At 43.9% G+C, this 18,770-nt stretch overlaps 1 protein-coding gene across 2 annotated transcripts in view; it reads right to left on the bottom strand.

Annotated features, from left to right (window-relative positions):
• Window positions 1-12,428, bottom strand: part of GTF2F2 (general transcription factor IIF subunit 2) — a 96,411-nt gene extending 83,983 nt beyond the window's left edge. Inside the window, exons 1-4 of one of the 2 annotated variants that reach the window (XM_054837513.1) lie at window positions 12,236-12,428; window positions 4,529-4,602; window positions 4,061-4,079; window positions 2,495-2,639 (exon numbers count right to left, since the gene is read on the bottom strand). In XM_054837513.1, coding sequence (XP_054693488.1) covers window positions 2,495-2,639; window positions 4,061-4,079; window positions 4,529-4,602; window positions 12,236-12,301 — 304 coding nt within the window. In that variant the 5' untranslated portion in view covers window positions 12,302-12,428. The remainder of the gene's footprint in view (window positions 1-2,494; window positions 2,640-4,060; window positions 4,080-4,528; window positions 4,603-12,235) is intronic. The other variant, XM_054837504.1, reaches the window with a different exon arrangement.
• Between the last annotated feature and the right edge of the window lie 6,342 nt (window positions 12,429-18,770).

Below are 18,770 nucleotides of genomic sequence, written 5' to 3'. Positions count from 1 at the left end.
ATTGGTGTATTGATTCTGTTACGTTACACTTACAAAAGAAAAAGGAACAAGATCACCAATACTTTTCACAAAAATATGTTAATCATAATTTGAAGACAAATATTGGTGTGTGAACATAAGAAAGAACGAATTTCAATTTCCTGTGAGTCTTACTGCGGATTGACTGATGTACAAAGATGTGTAAGTTCCTGTTGAGTCTTTGTCCATGGTTGATATAATTACAGTGTTTTTTTCCACGTGGACTTTCTGGCATCAAATAGGGTAGCAGCCTTTCTTTCAGTTGGGATATCCATATAGTTTTATTCCACTCTTCAGACACCTGTTTTCATAGTAGCCATAATTCACTACAAAATTTGTTGAAATTGGCCATGGAGCTCAAAACATATTGGCGATATGCATTTAAACACAAGAGCGTGGCTGCAGGAACATGGTGTCTGTAAGAAATCTGGCTGGAATTTGGAATATCTGTGTCACATTCATCTTTATAACCAAAAAAAGTCACGCAAGGAAAGCACATTAAAGTTTATTTTTGATTGTACTGCCAATGCCAGCTTTAACACAACAGCAACACATTTTAGCCATTTTGCATTTAAGAGAGTTTTCATGAAAACTGACTGCATGTTATGCTTGCTAATCTCAAGCAAAAACAATTTTGACAGAGTCTACGCTTATTCAGTGCTTCACTCCAAACATTTCTCATTTCACTAACTACCCTTTGCTCCCGATTAATATAATAACTTCTACTCAATAGATCCATGGCCCTTGAATTGCAGTTGCTAAGAAATGCCAAATTTTTAGTTGATTAAATAGAAACAGGACAGCTTCTAAGTACCTAAAGGTTTCAAGACACTGGTATTACAGATGGTAAAACAGAAATAAATGGGCATCCTCTAGCTATCACACGCTAATGACTTCCATTCTAACTGATGACAAATACTCCACATTCAAGTTAAGCATCTGCACTCACTGCAGCTTAAGTTTCTGTAAGAGGTTTCTGAAGCAATTATTTTGAATTAAAAGGTGTATTGGGAAGCAAAATCCCACAGGATTTGCAGCAAACATGCAAAAATCACTGAACGTATATTCTAAACACATCTTCACATCTGAAATCTCTCTCTTCTGTCAAGCATTCTGAGGTTGGCACACAGAGAAACGAAAAAGGATGAGGCACTACTACAATGCTTACAATATTCTTTAAAATTTGCTCCCTATCTCTTTACACATTTGCAATCTATGGATTATAAAAAACAGTATTTTTAAAGTGTTGCAAGTCACACACATGAAAGTATAATAGATTTTTTTAAGTGAAAAACCAATAACATGACTACATTCATTTCAGGAAAAGGGGTAATAACTGAAAAGTGACCGAGTTGTACTGTAAGAGCTTGTATTTCTAAACACAACCATGACAGTCAATATCTCAATGCTCAGCCATTAAATCTTTAAGTAGATTTTAAAAAGGAGGTGATCAAACTTACTAAGTACTCTCTGTCCTGTGAGTTACAATTCTGCCACCCTCATGTACTCGATAAAGCACCACACTGCCATCAGAGCAATTACTTGCCAGCCTATGAACATCAGAATATCAGAAGCTGGTCACACTGTAGTTTTCTACCCCACAGAAGGCAGAGCTATCAAAAAAATATTACTATTTGTCTTCTGGGGACGCCAAAACCTAAGTGACTGAAACTGAGATACCTTCTGCAGACACCTTCCCTCTCTTTCTAATATCCAGAACACAACCATGTAATTTCAGTAGAAAACCTTGGAGCGCACGGGAGTTACACGGGAGGCAGTCTGCTGAACTTCTTGTACAGTGTAACACTACCGTGTCCCATAAAGTCTAATATGCAATTTAGGACATATGATCTTAATATCCTAATCACGCATACAGCTACTGAGCTGAACTTAAAGCAGGCCAAACAGTTGAAATCCAATGAGAAAAATTATAACCTTACTACTGCACTGTTTGGTATTATGACCTTATTAAGCTTTAACACACTTAAACCGTATATATACATATATACTCCAAGAAAATGTGGTGAACAGATGTGTTTATTGCTAAAATGGATCTGTTCAACTGGACAGAGGAAGAAACAGCATTCTTACAAAACTATATTCACAGCAGAGTCCAATTCAAGGAGAAAAGAAATAATATTAGTTGATCCCAAAAGCAGATGGGAACACAAAAACAGTTTTTCCAGTGAAAACCCTAAAGGGGAATACACAATGTAATGCACTCCATGCTCTCTCTGTTCTCTTCAGCAGACCCACAGCTGAAATGTATATGATAACCTTATGTGGAGAATTTAAATTAGTTGCTAAATCACATGAAGAAAAGAGACACACACAAAAGAAGTACAACAGAGTTATGTATGCAGATAACAACAAAACAGAGTCAAAATCTGACTTCCGAGTCTTCTGGCCTTTACAGTGTTCAGTTTTGAAATCATGTACACTGGAACCGTAACAAATAACTTTAATTCTAACTTACCTACTGAACTTTCTGTGAACACTGTTAAGGTCTGTCCTCCCACACTTTGCAAAAGAAATGGATGTTCCCTTGGTGCACTGACTGAAGCAGGTTTTCCTCCAATATCATTGATGCTTGCAAGCTCTTCATTCAAAGTAAATGACACCTAACAGTCACAATTACCACAGTGTTACTAAACAGACTCAATTACACAGCTTTACAAGTTATGGGGAAACAAAAAGAGAAAAAACACAAGTAGCATAGCACATTTCCATTTCAAAAACATTAAGAGTGGGATAAGAGTTTTACTACATTGATCTCTTGTCGAAATACAGAATTAAAAGCTTTCAAGTACTGAATAAAATTTACTCATCTTTTTAAAAAATTGTAAATTACTTCCTCCTGAAGTCAGAGAACAATTTGATTTTTAGTTATTAAAATATAAGACATAATAGGTTTTCAGATATTGTTCACTATGAGTGCTTTAAAATGGTTCACACAGCCAGCTGAGTTCCAGAAAAAGTGCTAATGTACCACGACAAGTGTTATTAGCCTGGGAACTCCTGAATTATATGCAGCTCAGGAAGAGTTCAAATACAACTCCTTTGCTATGTGTACATTGTATGCCCAATACAGGAGCTGAGGGGTCTGGGTAACCAGAATCCCTAGCCGCAGGACACAGCAAGAAGCCTGACGAGGGACATTTCAGACCAGCACTGTGTGCTTTTCCTGTATGTCCAGCTCAGCCTCACTCTGCCGTGCGGCAACAGGGTCCCCGGGAAGCCACCTGTTCTCATGGCGTTCCTCACCGCTTGGCTCTACACAGACTGCAAAATGCGCTTTGTGGCTCTCATCAAATCAAGATTTTGGTGTGGGGCTCACAAAATTAGGGAGGTTGGCTTGTGTTCCAGCCTAGAAGAGTACAATCAAACATCCAAACCTCCAGTAGAACTCCCTCCACTTACTCTAAAAGGAGTTTGGCCAGGTTATCAAATGGCAAATGCATCTTGCTTCTCTGCCATTTTTTTTGTCCACAGTTTCTTCCAGTTCAGTGACAGATATACGTGGTATTTGAAGTAATGCTAACTAATGCAACTTTCCTTATTTCCTGTAAAAGATACAGGAAGTTACTATAATTCACTGAGGCTGCTAACAAAAGCACTTACCTTTGCATGCAGAAAAACCTTCAAGTTGCTTTATATTTAGTAGGACCAAATTCCAAACAAGACAGAATACTTTCTGAAATCGATACCCACCATCTCCAACTTTTTTTGCTTTATAATCCTCCTTAGTTCTCAGACAGCTTTTTGCACTAACACATCTCAAAACGTTTAAAGAGGAGGTCACTGCTATGATTGCTGCTTACAGATGAGTAAACAAACTTAGGAAACAGAGACCTGATGAAAGTCCCACAGAAAATCTATGGGCAGAGCTACAAACAGAATTCTCTCCTCCTAATTGTGTGGTAAAGTGCTTCATTACAGGTGTAACAAAAAATATGCGACATTAGAATCCAGCATGTTCTAAACAATTGTTAGAATTCAAAATATAACACATTCACAGCCTTTGTATTTAGTAATTACTTACTTCTGTTCTTCCTTGATTTCTGCAAAAGAAAATATTTAATGTTTTAGTTTCCATAATCTAATTCCACAAGTTTACCTTCCCTGATAAAAAAGCAAATTCAAATTCTAGTTTTGTTACTCATTTTCACTCCTGAGCTGCTCAATTTTTTTTTGTTATGCTGATGCCCAAGAATAAATGGGAAAAGTCAGCAGGTGAGAACAGAAGCAGCAAAATAGCACACCTAAGTTGAAGAACATTCTCCAGTTAGATGTGCATATTTCTTGGGTTTAAGAAATCAAAACATCATGTGATTGGATACAGCAACTCTCCAGTATAATTTCATATTCACAATCACTACATAAGCAAGTACAATTCAGGTATCAGAGAAATACGCACAGTGTTTGCAAGAAACAGAGGTGCAACAATCTATTTTACTTCAGGTAACTACTTCTAAGAATTGCAACCAATAAAGTTACAGTAAAGGCTTACTTGGCAATCCTTAGTTTTCCCACTTCACCTCTTCCTGAAGCTTTATTCCACTGCTGTGACAAGTATTTGGGGACCTAAGAAAAGAAGACAGATTTCAAGAAAAGCAGATTTTAAAACTGTACATAAATTGTGAATGTGTATGTATTTTAAATGCTTTTACCCTGACCACTTCAGAATACAGTATGAGCTAAATGCAGTAGACAATACAGAATCACAGAATGGTTTGGGTTGGAAGGGACCTTCAAAGATCATCTAGTTCCAACCCCCCTGCCATGGGCAGGGACACCCTCCACTACACCAGGTTGCCCAAAGCCCCATCCAACCTGGCCTTGCACACACTTCCAGGGAGGGGGCAGCCACAACTTCTCTGTGCCAGTGCCTCACCACTCTAACAGTAAAGAATTTTGAAGAATTTCTTTCTAACATCTAATCTAAATCAACCCTATTTTAGTTTAAAGCCATTACCCCTTGTCCTATCACTCCATGCCCTTGCCAACAGTCCCTCTCCAGCTTTCCTGTAGGCCCCTTCAGGTACTGGAAGGCCACAACAAGGTCTCCCCGGAGCCTTCTCTTCTCCAGGCTGAACAAGACCAACTCTCTCAGCCTGTCCTCATAGGAGAGGGGCTCCAGCCCTCTCATCATCTTCATGGCTCTCCTCTGGACTCTCTCCAACAGCTCCATGTCTTTCTTGTACTGGGGATCCCAGAGCTGGACACAGAACTCCAGGTGGGGTCTCATGAGAGCAGAGGAGAGGGGCAGAATCAGGTGCCTCAACCTGCTGGTCACGTTGCTTTTCATGCAGCCTAGGACACGGTTGGCTTTCTGGGCTGGAAGAGCACATTGCTAGGTCACGTACAGCTTTTCATCCACCAATACCCCCAAGCCCTTCTCCTCAAGGCTGCTCTCAATCCATTCATCCCCCAGCCTGTATTGACACCAGGTGTTGACCTGACCCAGGTGCAGGACCTTGCACTTGGCTTTGTTGAACCTCATGAGGTTCACATGGGCCCACTTCTCAAGCTGTTATATATGTTTTCTGTTAGGGAGAGCAAAGAGAACAATGTAGCACAAAAGTAAGGCCGATGTAGAGTCCTAAATTTCCCAAATGTGGGAAAAATCTTATAATGCCTTGAATCTCGAATACTAGTATCTAATCATGAAAGGCAAGAAAAGATCAGCATCATTTTCTTAAACTGAGGAGTCCCAATAATTTTATCAGGTAAAACTATACTTCTAAAATTTCATTAGAAATTATCATCTCTCTGGAAAAAAGAAAACAACCAAACCAATGAGAAGTTAGGCAATTACAACTCAGAGACCAAAAGGTGCTGTGAAGGGAAGGCTTACAGTTTGGGAACCTCAGACACATTGAGCAGTGAACCACAGCCCTACTCCCACCAGATGTCCACTTCTCCAAGAGCAGAAGTACCCTAGGCAGATCTGCCTCCCATCACTCATTCCCACCCCTCCACTGTATTGGGAAAAGCCTTTGTGCAGCTGGTCAGTATGTAGAAAGAGCAGACAGATCTGGCTGGGAGGTGTGGGGGACTTCTATGTGTTTAGCTGTGCTGATTTTATATTTAGCAGGTGGAACAACCAAAGCAGCTCCCCAATCCATTTCCCTGAGCAGCTACACAAAGCAGAGGTCAATGCAGGGACAGGAACAAGCAGTCCTGCTTAACCCGATACATCCAAGGAATAAAAGCTGCTCCAGTGATGTTGACTCACCTACACACAAACTCCTTCAATTACGAAGGTTTTGGTATCTGCAGCATCAGGTGTCTTGGGCTCATGATGGACAGCAAAAGTGCCTACTTAACCAACCAACAAGCTGGAAGCTGGCTTTCCAAGCCGACCCATTTTTCCTCTTTTCCCATCAAAGTAGTGCTAGCTGAAATCACAGCCTCCCTCTCTCCACTTTCTGGCCAAAAAAGTACCAGCTAACTACAGCCAGGCAAACTAGACCCCAACAGCTGGCTCTTCCATGGCGCACGCCCACACTCCTCAGACTCCCAGACGCATCCCAGACATGACGACGCACGCACGCCTGCGTGCAGCAGCAACAACAGCACTTTTTTCTGGGACAGTAATGCTGGCAGAAGGTGTCCAGTGCTCAGCAGTTACCCCAGTTCTCCTTAAAGACCAGGCAAACTTAAAGATGACAAACAACATTTATTCTGTGAAATCTAAAGGTTGTTTGTTTCAATATACGGTGCTATTGCTGATGAATGCCTATAAATCTGAGCACTTGTACAAGGGCACAGTTCCCCAGGACTTCAAAAGGTGGCCTGGGCTGGTGGTCGCCACCACACTGCCCCAGAGAGGAGCTCCCAGCTCAGCCCATCTGTCCGTGCGTCCAGCTCTGGTGAGGCACTTCAAGCTTCTCAGTTTAGCCCCAGAGGAATGAGGAACTTCTCTATCTTCTCTGCTCCGCTGCATGGCATCAGTGCTAGCCATGTCTACCTTTCCTTGCAAGAAGCCAGCTCAATTGGTTATCAACGCAGAGTGTAATGTTTTGCAGATCACATAGATTTGCAGATCACAGGTTTTTCCCCACCACTCAGCAGTTATGACTATCTTTTCTGTGATGGCTTTTTATAAAGACTGAACATGACACATTAGTACAACAAATGTGAGATTGGAGCAATTTCCCCCCTACACACAAGCTATTAGATGTAGAAGTACTGTGGCACATCAGGAGATGGAATACAGACCTGAGGCAATAAGGACAATCTCACATCTGACTATTTAAAATGAACTATAAAACGTTCAAGTGATATGGAAATTACAGATTTTTTTTTCAAAAGGAAATAGCTGAAAGCAGTCGAATAGAAGCTACTACTTCCTATAAACCCCTTTCTTTCTAGTAAGGATGTAGCAGTTGCTGGGAGAACATCATCTTAAAGACCTACAGTAGTCTCAGTGTCTAGCAAAACAGCGACTTGTTAAAGGGAAAATCATTTACTGTTCCAACGCCACATACTAAAGAAGTATTCTGATGCAGAAATTTTGTATCTTTTTTTTCATACACTCAGGACAAGTCTACATTCTTTAATTTTACAGCAGTGTTCTCTACTGGTACAGCAAAGTTTATTCTGGCTCACACAGTCCACAGCTACTGAAAACATCTGTGCCCACATAGAAAAATGGTGTGAAACATAGCCAGTGAGAAAGAGAAACCTACTAAGCTCTGCCTGTGGTATTTTCTGTTTCAAGCAGCAAAGATGCACTTTGTAATCTGATTTTTGCCTGAACAGAATAAAACTAAGCGAAGTTTCACTGCACAGCCGAGGCGGCGAAGAGCCTGTTCCAGGAACTTGCGGACAAACAGCAACCTGCTAACTTCTTAAAGCTCAAATGAATTTAACACTAACCTTGCATTTACCTGTTCTTCAAAAAAAAAAGCCAGGAAACACCTTGGTACTGGTGTTTAGCGCTTTCCTTTAGTCTCACGGCACCCCATGCAGTACTGTGGAATAGCTAGAAAATCCAGATGTCCTCCAATTGCTCAGCCAAACTAAATGTCAGTCCAGGTTTCCATAAAGTCCAAACACTGGGTCAAAAATGCCACAAATGCATAACAGAAAGCCATGAATTGGCACAATCTATTGATATACATTCTTTCTACAGTTTTCAAAGTGGTAATTCTCTACAGCGGACTTCATGCCAGATCAGATATCATTTCCTTTCTAAAGCCAAGATAAATGCTATGACATGTGCCCCACCTGACTCAATAGAAATATTATTATGTGTTCGCACCTAATCTGTATCTAATTTATATCGCCACGTAATAAGGTAGACACACATTCAATATGAGTGGACAAGGAGTGAAGGACTCTCATGCTGTTAAAATCACTGACTTGCTATATAATATAATCAGACAGGAAATTTATTCAGATTAAGACCTTGCAGATCAATCATACTTCTTTCATCTCCATGGGAAACAGTCTCAAATAGTGGAATTAATCATCTTTCTGCTGGCCTATCTGCAGTCAACAGCTATGCAGAGAAAGAAAAACGGTTATGAAGGACTATGATCAAAGGATGACTTCTAGCTATACAGTTACTTCAGCTAAAACCAGATGGCACTCTCAAAACCACATGCTAAACTCTGTAGCTCCATGCTAATGGTGTTAACAATCATGGAAAAATTAAATAAAGTCTCACACACTACAGACATCTTAATTTGCCACTTTCTTTTAACTTGATAAAAATTTAACTTACAGAGAACACTCAGTTTTCAAACTCTTAACACTCCTTGAAAGAACATACAAAAAACAAGTGACCTGCTTTTACGGAGCAGAAAGAATTTTCAAAGATCCCACAGCAGGATTTTGAAAAATACACACCCACAGAAAGACCGACTTGTGGACAGAGTACCTACCATACGGAAAGGATACTGAACGTTTTCAAGACCAGCAGCCTTTACTCTGAGATTCATAGCTAAGAACACTCTTCACTCAAAAAATCCATACAATTTAATCACGAGAAGAAATCTGTCATACTGAGTAGCATCACTCCAAGACCTGTTTACACTGCTGTTTTCTTCTTGCTATTCACATCACACAAACACCCAGGCACCCTGCAGGTAGTGTACAACGTGAGGGCCCTGCTACACGCATCTTTCAGCTTATTCACAGCTTCCTATCTGCCTTTAGAACAAAAGACACAAGCAGCCCCTGTCTGTAATAAACCACTTCCCATTTTCTGTATGAAATTAAATTAGCCCTTTCTCTATGTACATACTGCATACAGATTGCTATAGCAGAAATGGAGTAAGGCTGATGCCAGGTTCTATGTTTCCATCTTCCTTTGAACATACAAAAAAAGAAATTACATAAAGATATCATTGTTCTAAATATATATCAGTGCAGCAGACTAAATGAACAAAACAAACCATCAGACAGGGAACAAGAAATTAACAATTCTAATGGCTAACACTAAATGGGCATCACTTTACCACAAGTATATAACCAACAGTTCTTATAATATTTCCCTATCTTAGGTTTCACTGAAAACACAGAAAAAAAATATTCCAGTTGCTTTCTGGGTTTGTACTAAAGCGACTCACTCGATTTCTGGTACCTCCTCTTACTGCTCATGCTTCTAAAGTACTCATCACTACATTTTTTTATTGCCTGTTAAGTAGTCTCTCTGGAATACTTCCTGTGGTAGCATACCACATGCTAAAAGGAAATTAAATAAGCCAAGTTTTTTTATTCCAGCAGAAGTGATTGCTCTCTCCCTCAAAGGAAGGATAAATTCAGCCTCGTTATCCTGGCTAATGAAGATAAAAAGTTCAGGTGCTACACACCATCATGTCTCTGAGTGCACTGAAGGTCCTAGTAACAAGGATGGTTGTTTCCAAGTTCAGGTCTAAAGGAATTCAAAGGATAGATAGAATCTTGCACATCCTTTGCTATGGTCTATCCATGTTAGCAACTTTGTATTTTTTATTATATGAGAAGAGAGACAAATTATAAATTCAGAGTGCATGCATGAAGGATTACATTAACACTTACTTGAGGAGCGTTCCTCTCACTCTAGTTGTCTCATTAAACCAGGCAGCACCCTGTGCTCACAGAGTGGCATCAACCAGAAGCACAGACGTGCCTGAAAATTCCTGGCTTGCTTCAAGAACCATCAAACTGTATCAGACTAAAGGACAAGCAAGTTCAGTGTCCTGTCTCCAAGTGCCGCCAACAGCAGTAGTTACAGAAGAGCAGGAGCATGTAAGAAGAGGAGGTATTTCCCCAGCATGCTACTCCAATTGCTGTGATCTTTGACTCAGCAGCCTTGAGGTATGGGAGTATGTTCATTTCTAATATCTCAATCTGATTTTCTTGCCTGATTTTCTCTAATGGCTTTTTAAGCTTCTGTGAAGATTTGACATTCACAACTTCCTATTGCAACAAGTTCCAAAACTTAACTACATATTGTGCAAAATGGTACCTGTTTTGTTTGCTCTGAGCCCCATCAGATGAATTAATTTGACACACCCTTAATTCTTGTGTTAGAACTGACTCTTCCTTACTCATCTCTTCCCTATCAACCTGTGATGCTACTTGTTCCTTTACAGAACTCTGTAAGATTTCCAAATCAATCATCTTGCCAGCCTGATAGGTAATAACACATTTAGGAGTTCCCTCCACAGCCACCACTCCTTGTGCCCCAGATCATCTCTGGTCCCCTTCTCTGTTCTGTTTTGGGTCTACTGTATACTTTCCATGATGGAGGATGAGACCAGAACTACACACAGTATTCAGGATACAGGGAATACAATGGCATAATAATATTTTCTCTTTTGTTCTCTGTGTCTTTTGTAATCACGCCCAATGTTGAATCTGCTTTTGACATGACATTGTCACAGTTATCCACATCTACTGTGAAACTAAACCTCCTTTCTAATGACAACAACCAGCAGAGACCAAATTGCTGTGTATTAGGATAGTTTTTCTCTATGCACGTGCATTTCATCTGCCATTTTATCATCCTGTCACTTAGTATCATGATATGCTTCTGCAGCTTTCTACTGTCAGCTTTCACATTCACTGTCCCGGATAAGCTATTACAATTAGAGCACTATGCAGTGTTCATTATGGTTTCATGAAACCAGATGTTCAGGTGTCAGTAGAAAAGAGGAAGCCAGATGCAGCGACTTACCCACCACCAGAAATTCTGCACAGCAAAGTCTGAAATTCCTCATCATTTCAAAGGGCTACAATAAGATGTTTTGACAGTCGAAGTATGATGGTGTGACACCCCCTCACCAACCAAGACCAGTATTTGGGTACTACCCTGTCTCCACATGTTCTTTAAAGTTGATAGTCTGAGCCCGTTTCCTCCCTCCCCAAAGGGGGAAGACGCAGCACCTACTGTTTCTTCCCAGACAGAACAAATACAAGTCTAGAAAAACAGGGGCACGTCCACAGGGGGCTAGAAGGGGGCCAGGGCTATGAGTCTCCTTCCTGAGCCAATCCTTGTTGCTGCCAGCAGAAGCAGCCAAGCCATCTTGACAGAAGACAGCTGCGGAAGTGACAGTGGGGGCCCAGTTAGCAGCACCAGCAGATGTGAGCGTGGCCCCACACCAGGCAGGTGCTTGGGTTTGATTTGATGAGCTTTATGGCTTTTCATAGTGCCTTTGTTGCAGCTGTACTACTCTAGCACTAAGGTGAGCTGTAGTGACAAGACACTTCATTTTCCTTAGTGTTTTAGTTTGTTGAGGTTTGGTTTGGTATTTTTTTTGTTTGTTTGTTTTTTTAACAGTGACGTGAATCTCAAAGTGCTCAAACTTTCTCGGGCTCTCAGAGTTTTGGGAAAATAAAAGTTTCACTACCACGTTTGTTAGCCCTAATAACGCCTGAGCCAAGGACGGCTCCCAGGTAACCCAGTTTTCCCGGTTTTGTGCCATTTTCCCAGCAGCTACCCGGGCAGACGCCACGCGTGGCTACTCTCCCAGCCCCCGCACACACGAGAAGGGAAACGAGGGCAACCGCTGCCCGGGGGCACCGGCCAAGCCTGACGGGGGCTCCCCCCGCGCCCCAGGCACGGCCCTGCTCCCCGCTGCCAACCGGCCTCTTCGCGGGATTCCCCCCCCCCCCCCCCCCTCCCGCCACCCCGGGCACGGCGGGGCGGGGACGGAAGGGGAGGCCTGGCCGCCACAGCCCGCGTCGGGCCGGGCCCGGGGGAGCACCGGCGGCTTCTCACCTTCACCAGCCACATGCCCGTGTTCTGCTTGGCCCCGGTGAGGTCCAGCTCGCCCTTCTCGCTCATGGCGGGGCAGGTGGCCGGGCCGAGGCGGAGGACGGGACGGACGGACAGAAGGCGCACGCGAGCGGCTCTTCCTGCTTCCGCGGCCGCTGTACCCGCCCGGACCCGCACAGCAGAGCACCTCCGACAGACGGTGGCCCGCGGCAGACAAACCTCCTCCGTTCGCGGAGTGCGGTGGGGGAAGGGCGGGACGGGGAGCCCTCGCTGAGGCGGATACGCGGGTTCGGGTCCCCTCCCCGGCGCGGCCGCGGGGAACCCGCAACATGGCAGCCGGGGAAATTATTCTCTCCCAGCACGCTGGAGAACGGCAAGAGCATGCAAAATGATCTAGAGAAAATGGAGGAGCGGTCTGGAGAGAGAAGGAGATGCCACCATGACTCTGCTCTCCCATGTGGGCAGGAAGCAGCAGGCTGGGGAGCAGCTCTGGGGAAAGGGGTCAAAGCATCTCAGTGTGCCCAAATGTCACAAAAGTGAGAAAAAATAGGTGAATCATCTACCGTGGATAAAAAGTGAAGAATTAGGCTTAGCTTTCCACAAAGAGCACTCATGGTGAAGTGTTGGATCAGGATGTCCGACGATGGGATGGCATCTCAGACACTGAAAATGTCTTAACTCAGAAAAGAACAAGTGTCTGCCAGTTCTGCTTTGAGACGGGGGTATTGGGCTTAGATAACCTCGCGATGTCCCTATTTTATGACTCTGTCCCTATCGCTGGGGAAGTTTTCCTAACATCTAGACTGTTTCCCTTGTTGCCATTTAAGCTCATTATTTCTCTTCTATGCATTGTGGGCATGGAAAGCATTTTATTACCTTCCTCTCTGCAGTTTTACTTTATCCCTTCACTGAGATGTATCCCTTTGGTTTGTCTCCGCTTCTACTAAACAACCTCAGTTTGTTCAATTTTGTCTCATAGGTCATATTTTCTAGACCTCTGGTCGTGCCCGTTGCTCTCTGAATTCTCCCTGGTACAGGTTTACATCCTCCTTGAAGTCCAGCTGCACAAGAGTGAAGGTCATACTCCATCTGAGACCACACCAGCAGCAAGCAGAGAATATTTCTGATACTATATGCAAGACATTGCTCATCTGGCTTGCAGAAAATGATCTCAGTATTACATCTCAGATGTCTTTCTGTCTTTCTAATTGTAGGCAAGCATCTAGGTAACCAAGGAGGACAATACTTTTATGCACGTCTGAAGCAACAACAGCTAACATTGAACTATTCTGATTAGGATTAATTACATTTAAAAATTACTTTTGCTTTTACATTGGAACTGTACGTGTCTGCAGAACTCAGCTGGGAGGGTGGATGAAGCTTACACTGTTAGTCAGCTTCCACTAAACATTCAGATTTCATTGAGACAACCTTTCACAGACACACCAGGGGCATCTCCTCGAATGCTAACAAAAATGGAAGCAGATACATCTCAACAGCGGTAAAAACAGGCACCATTCGTGGGAATGTGCAACCTCCAAATATTATAGGTCTAAGACATTTTGTTCACCTAGAAAAAAGGTGGATCTACACAGACAAACACCATCACTTTACAGTTTGCTTTGGGGTCCTACTCCACTAATTCTCTGTGCTGTGAATCGGAAAGTTTGTTCCTGGGGTCTCTTTGAGAACAGGCCAGTGAATACCCTCTAAGAGAAACCCAGAGGCACAGGTGGATATCCAAGAAGGTATGGATGCAGCCGTATCCTGCCTTGCTCTCTGTACCCAGCACGGTCCTCTGGCAACTCCAAGAAACACTACGCCCTCGACCGCAGCCAAAAGCTCTAAGGCCATTTTGCAGGATATGTGCTGTTCCACACCCTGCTGTAAAACAACTTGGTGATGGGTCTGGCAAAAATGAGGGGTCAGTGATAAGATTTTCCTAGAATCACAGAATGGTTTCGTTTGGAAGGAACCTTCAAAGATCATCTAGTCCAACTGCCCTGCCGTGGGGAGGGACATCTTTCACCAGATCAGGTTGCCCAAAGCCCCATCCAACTTGGCCTTGAACACTTCCAGGGGGGCAGCCACAACCTCTCTGGGCAACCTGTGCCAGTGCCTCACCACCTTCATCCTAAAAAAATTTCTTCCTTATGTCCTACCTAAACCTACCCTCTTTCAGTTTAAAGCCATTACCCCTTGTCCTATCACTCCATGGCCTTGTCAACAGTCCCTCTCCAGCTTTCCTGTAGGCCCCTTCAGGTACTGGAAGGCTGCTGTAAGGTCTCCCTGGAGCCTTCTCTTCTCCAGGCTGAACAACCCCAACTCTCTCAGCCTGTCCTCATAGGAGAGGTGCTCCAGCCCTCTGACCATTTTCATGTCCCTCCTGTGGACCTGCTCCAACAGCTCCATGTCTCTCTTGTGCTGGGGACACCAGGGCTGGACGCAGTACTGCAGGTGGGGTCTCAGATTTTCCCCTAGGATAAACAGTGAAGTAATGACAAAGTTGTCCCCCTGGCACAGCTGCCAGCTCAGTCTGCATGCTCGGATCACACCTGCCACCTCTTTTAATAAAGAAGAAAGCAGTGGAATTGCTGTTTCTAAGAAGAATGACATTTTCAGCGAGGCTGTGTCACGGCGGGTTCGGACAAGCCCACGCTCTGCCGGACCGGTGATAGAAGGAGAGGAGCTCTGCTTGCAAGCAGCTCAGCTGCAGGCGACAGCAGCATGGCTGACCACCGCGGGACTCCTTAGGGAAGGAATCTGTGAGGAGCCATCACTCCTATTCCAGGCGTAAATGACAATAGTGAAAACCTCTGTAAAAGCCTGGCAATTGGGGTGGCTCAGCTGGCAACCCGGAGGGGAAGGCGGCCAGGCAGAGATCTCTCCTGGCTCCCTCCAGGCAGCCTCTCCAGACCTGTTTCCATGGAAACTGAATTTAAAGGGACAACAAGCAGGAAAAGAGTGCATTTTCATTAATGCCTTATTTAAAATCTCAACCTTCTGTTTGCCAGGGACGCATTTAGCACCATGGAGGAGGATCCAGAGACCAGCTGCCGAGCAGCGGAGCTGTCTGTTAGTCACCCATTTTCTTCTTGCTTGCATGGAAACAGATGTTGTGTCTGAGGAGATAGGTGGCCAATTTTGGACTTGCACAACCTTTTTTTCTTTTTTTCTTTTCCCCCTCCATCCAACTAGGTGAGACGAAGAGGCTGCAATGTCATTGGCAATCACATACAGTTTCTCTTAATTGGTTTTAGGAACGGGCTGATTGCTGCAGCCTGATGGTACCGGTTGAAAACCAGCACAGCAGAAGATGCAAAAGGCCTGATGCTGTCCTGTTGAAGCTAACGGGACTTTTGCCATCAGGAACTCACGTGCTTCCCTCAAAGCCCAGCGAGGATGAGGGGAGATGTGCCCCTGGGAGCTGGTAGTGGTCCCACCCAAGATGTCAGTGATGGACACCATCGGTCAAGTTTCACTGAAAACACTTCTCAGGAATCAAATGGAGTTTTTTTTAGGGGGAAAAGACCTACTGGCAAAGTAAATTGCACATGAGAGTGCTTGAACCACTCAGCTGTGGGGAAAACCTGCTTTATTGTTGGGTAGCACTAAAGAGTGATGCCTGGGAAGACTCTTCAGCTCCTGACACGTTGTGTACATCTCCCCGAGGGTTCCCCCAGGGACAGCACTCATGCACGTGCTGGTCACTGCTTCGTGACTCACTGGTTCCCACCAGAGAGAAGGACACCTGGACATGCAGGCAGAGAACTGGCCAGCGAACCGGGAGGCCATGTGCTTTCTTTTCCTGAGCCCCTCTAATGGCATCAAACAGAGGAAGCCCCACAACACAGCTCTTGAAGATGTCAGGATTCCCTTGCCCCAGCAACACCTGTTCTAGTTGCAAGATGATTCAACGTAGCTCTTATTCCCTGCCTGGCAGGAAGCAGTCATGGGATAACATTGTTTTAGAAACATCAGAACTCTTGATGAAAACTACATTTTTTTTTCTGTTTTTTTCCTGGTGCACAGAAACCCCTGGGGAAGGCAGGCAGGCTGTGTAGAAAGGAAATAAAGTAGAGCACATGATAATTAGTGTATTATGAGCTAATACAACACAGAGATCTATATTGCTCTCTGTGCAGATGTCCCCAAACCTTCCACACCAGGTAAAGTAGCAGATGACAAACAGTTTTCATACACTAGATCAAACAAATCAGCCATAATCACACTAAACTGCAAGCACTGAATTATATTAAGCAGGTGAATCTCAACTTGTGTTTCAGTTTATGAACAAGGCAGAGCGCATGTGTGGAATTTTAACAAGAGGAACAAAATTTCCCTACTCCAGGTGTGTGACAACAGAGAAGATCATTGCTTTGAGTGACAGAAAATGGGAGTCATAGCCGTCTCTGGCTCTTTTTCGCTGATTTGCCAGCAATGAGTTTGCAGACCCCCTGTCTTTATTACTTTCCACGTGGTGGTTGTAGAGGAAAAGTGTCTATCATCTGGCACAAGGTGAGGAGGAGAGGGACTGTAGCTCCTGGCTATAGTCCTGTGAAATCACATTAAGCACTTGAAAGCCCCTTCCTACCTGAACTGCTGCAGTGACTTTGCTGCTCTGGGACTTACGGCCCAGATGTGCCAAAGGGGTCCAACCGTGTGCACTCCCTGCAAGATAAACCACGTCACTGGGCCACAGGCTCCCCTTCCCATGGAAGGCACTAGGGCATGGCCAGCAAGTCCCCATCCCGTCACAATGCTCACGTGGCTGGGGATGTGTAGGGGTGGGAAACGTTGAGAGACACCATGCCCAGGTTGTGCTGGCCACCTGGCTGGCCCGAGAGCTGGGCAGCCCTAAAAGGCAGAGGCCATGACCTCCTTCCTGTGGCCAGATGCGGCTTGGTCATCTCGGAGCCCAGAGGCTTGGGTATCTAAGACCAAAGCATTCACTTAGATTCATGCAGCTAGAAGACATTGTTTTGGTGATTTCTCACTCCTCCTCATGGCAGGTCTCCTTGGGGATGGCTGGAGCACGCGTCTCCTTTTCTGGCTGCTGGTGCTGAGCACATTGAAGGACTACCACCTCCTTGAGTCATACGTCATATTTGATGGGAGCCCTTGCCATCTGCAAGTGATTCCTGGTAGGTTTGGTATGTTTCCTCATCTCTTGGTTCCCAGGGAGATCTGCCTTCCCGGGCATGAAGGGAAGCTCCTGCAGAAGCTGACTTTCTCTTGGGAGCATTGAAACAGGAAGGAGACTATTCCACCAACAGCTAATGCTCTGACTTCATTCATTCCTGTCAGCCAACCTCCTCATTAACAAATCAAGGTGAGCAGAGCACTAATTTTGGACGAGGAAAACTAATGGAATGAGTTTGTTACAGAGCTGCTTGTCCTACTCTGTTACAAGTACTGCACAGCATCAGCAGAGCTCCGCTGGCCAGCGAGGGTCTCTCCTATAGACTGAATATCTGATTTTTCAGCCAGCAAAGAACCCATGGCTTCACAAGGGTGCAAGAATTAAATTTCAAAACTACTATTAATGCTTGAACTGCCAGGGCAAGCAGATGGCAAACCTTTGCCATCCTCAACTGCAATGCATCATTCTCTTGCCTGCACTGCAGATGGTCTATGTAACCTGGAAAAAAAGAGAGGAAAAAATCTACAAAGAGGCAAAAAGCATCTGGGCAGAGTATGTTCATTTATTTTGGAATAAGAGAGAAGAAAGTCTGTGTAGCTTATTCCTGAAACAGAGCATGGGCCATCAAGCTGCATATCTTTTTCCTCCGGCCGCAAAGGATTCTCAGTGTGCCTCTTTAAGGCCAAAATATATGTTGCAGCCATTGTGTTTTCAGACTGCCTTTGAGCAGTACATTAATAACAGACTTGTTCACCCCAAGCTGTTGTGTGTCAGAGAGTGCAAAAGCATCAAGCTCACGGCAGAGCTCCCATTTCAGTATAATGCTAGGCAGTATGAAAACTTAAACATCACACTTCTGCCTGAAAACACAACTCAAAACCCCAGTTCTGATCAGAAGGTAATCTTCATTCATTAATGAATCCTTTTAAATTATTTCTGTATGTTTACAGCCACACATTTTGATGTACGCTATGCATTGGAGAACACCTAGTTTTCAGGTTAGTGGAATAGCAGCTGTGCTTACAGTTTCACCCATACTATGTCTTCCGTCACATTAACAACGTGCAGGGAGTTTGACTGTAGGCACCCTGGCCTCTTGTTTGTTTGGATTTTCACCATATCAAGGAATGGGGGAAAAAAAAAGAATTTAAAGATGCACCTGAATTTTTTTTTTTTTTTTTAATAATGAAAGAAGACACTTGGCAGAGAATTTCAAAGATACTTGATCTGAACCTAATTTAACATCATTTCTTAAAAAGTGACCATAAAATTGGCATTATCTCTTTAGCTCAAGGTTCCTTTTGCCTCTCTCTGGCATAAAAAGGCATTAGCTGGCATTTTTCATCCGTGTCCCGCAAGAAGGGGTTTTAAGCATGCAACATTTTTAACCCAGTA

This window comes from Grus americana, chromosome 1 (genome assembly GCF_028858705.1).
Source record: "Grus americana isolate bGruAme1 chromosome 1, bGruAme1.mat, whole genome shotgun sequence".
In the NCBI taxonomy this organism is placed as follows: Eukaryota; Metazoa; Chordata; class Aves; order Gruiformes; family Gruidae; genus Grus; species Grus americana.
The sequence above is the reverse complement of the archived record's forward strand: the minus strand, read 5'-3'. Positions and strand labels throughout refer to the sequence as shown.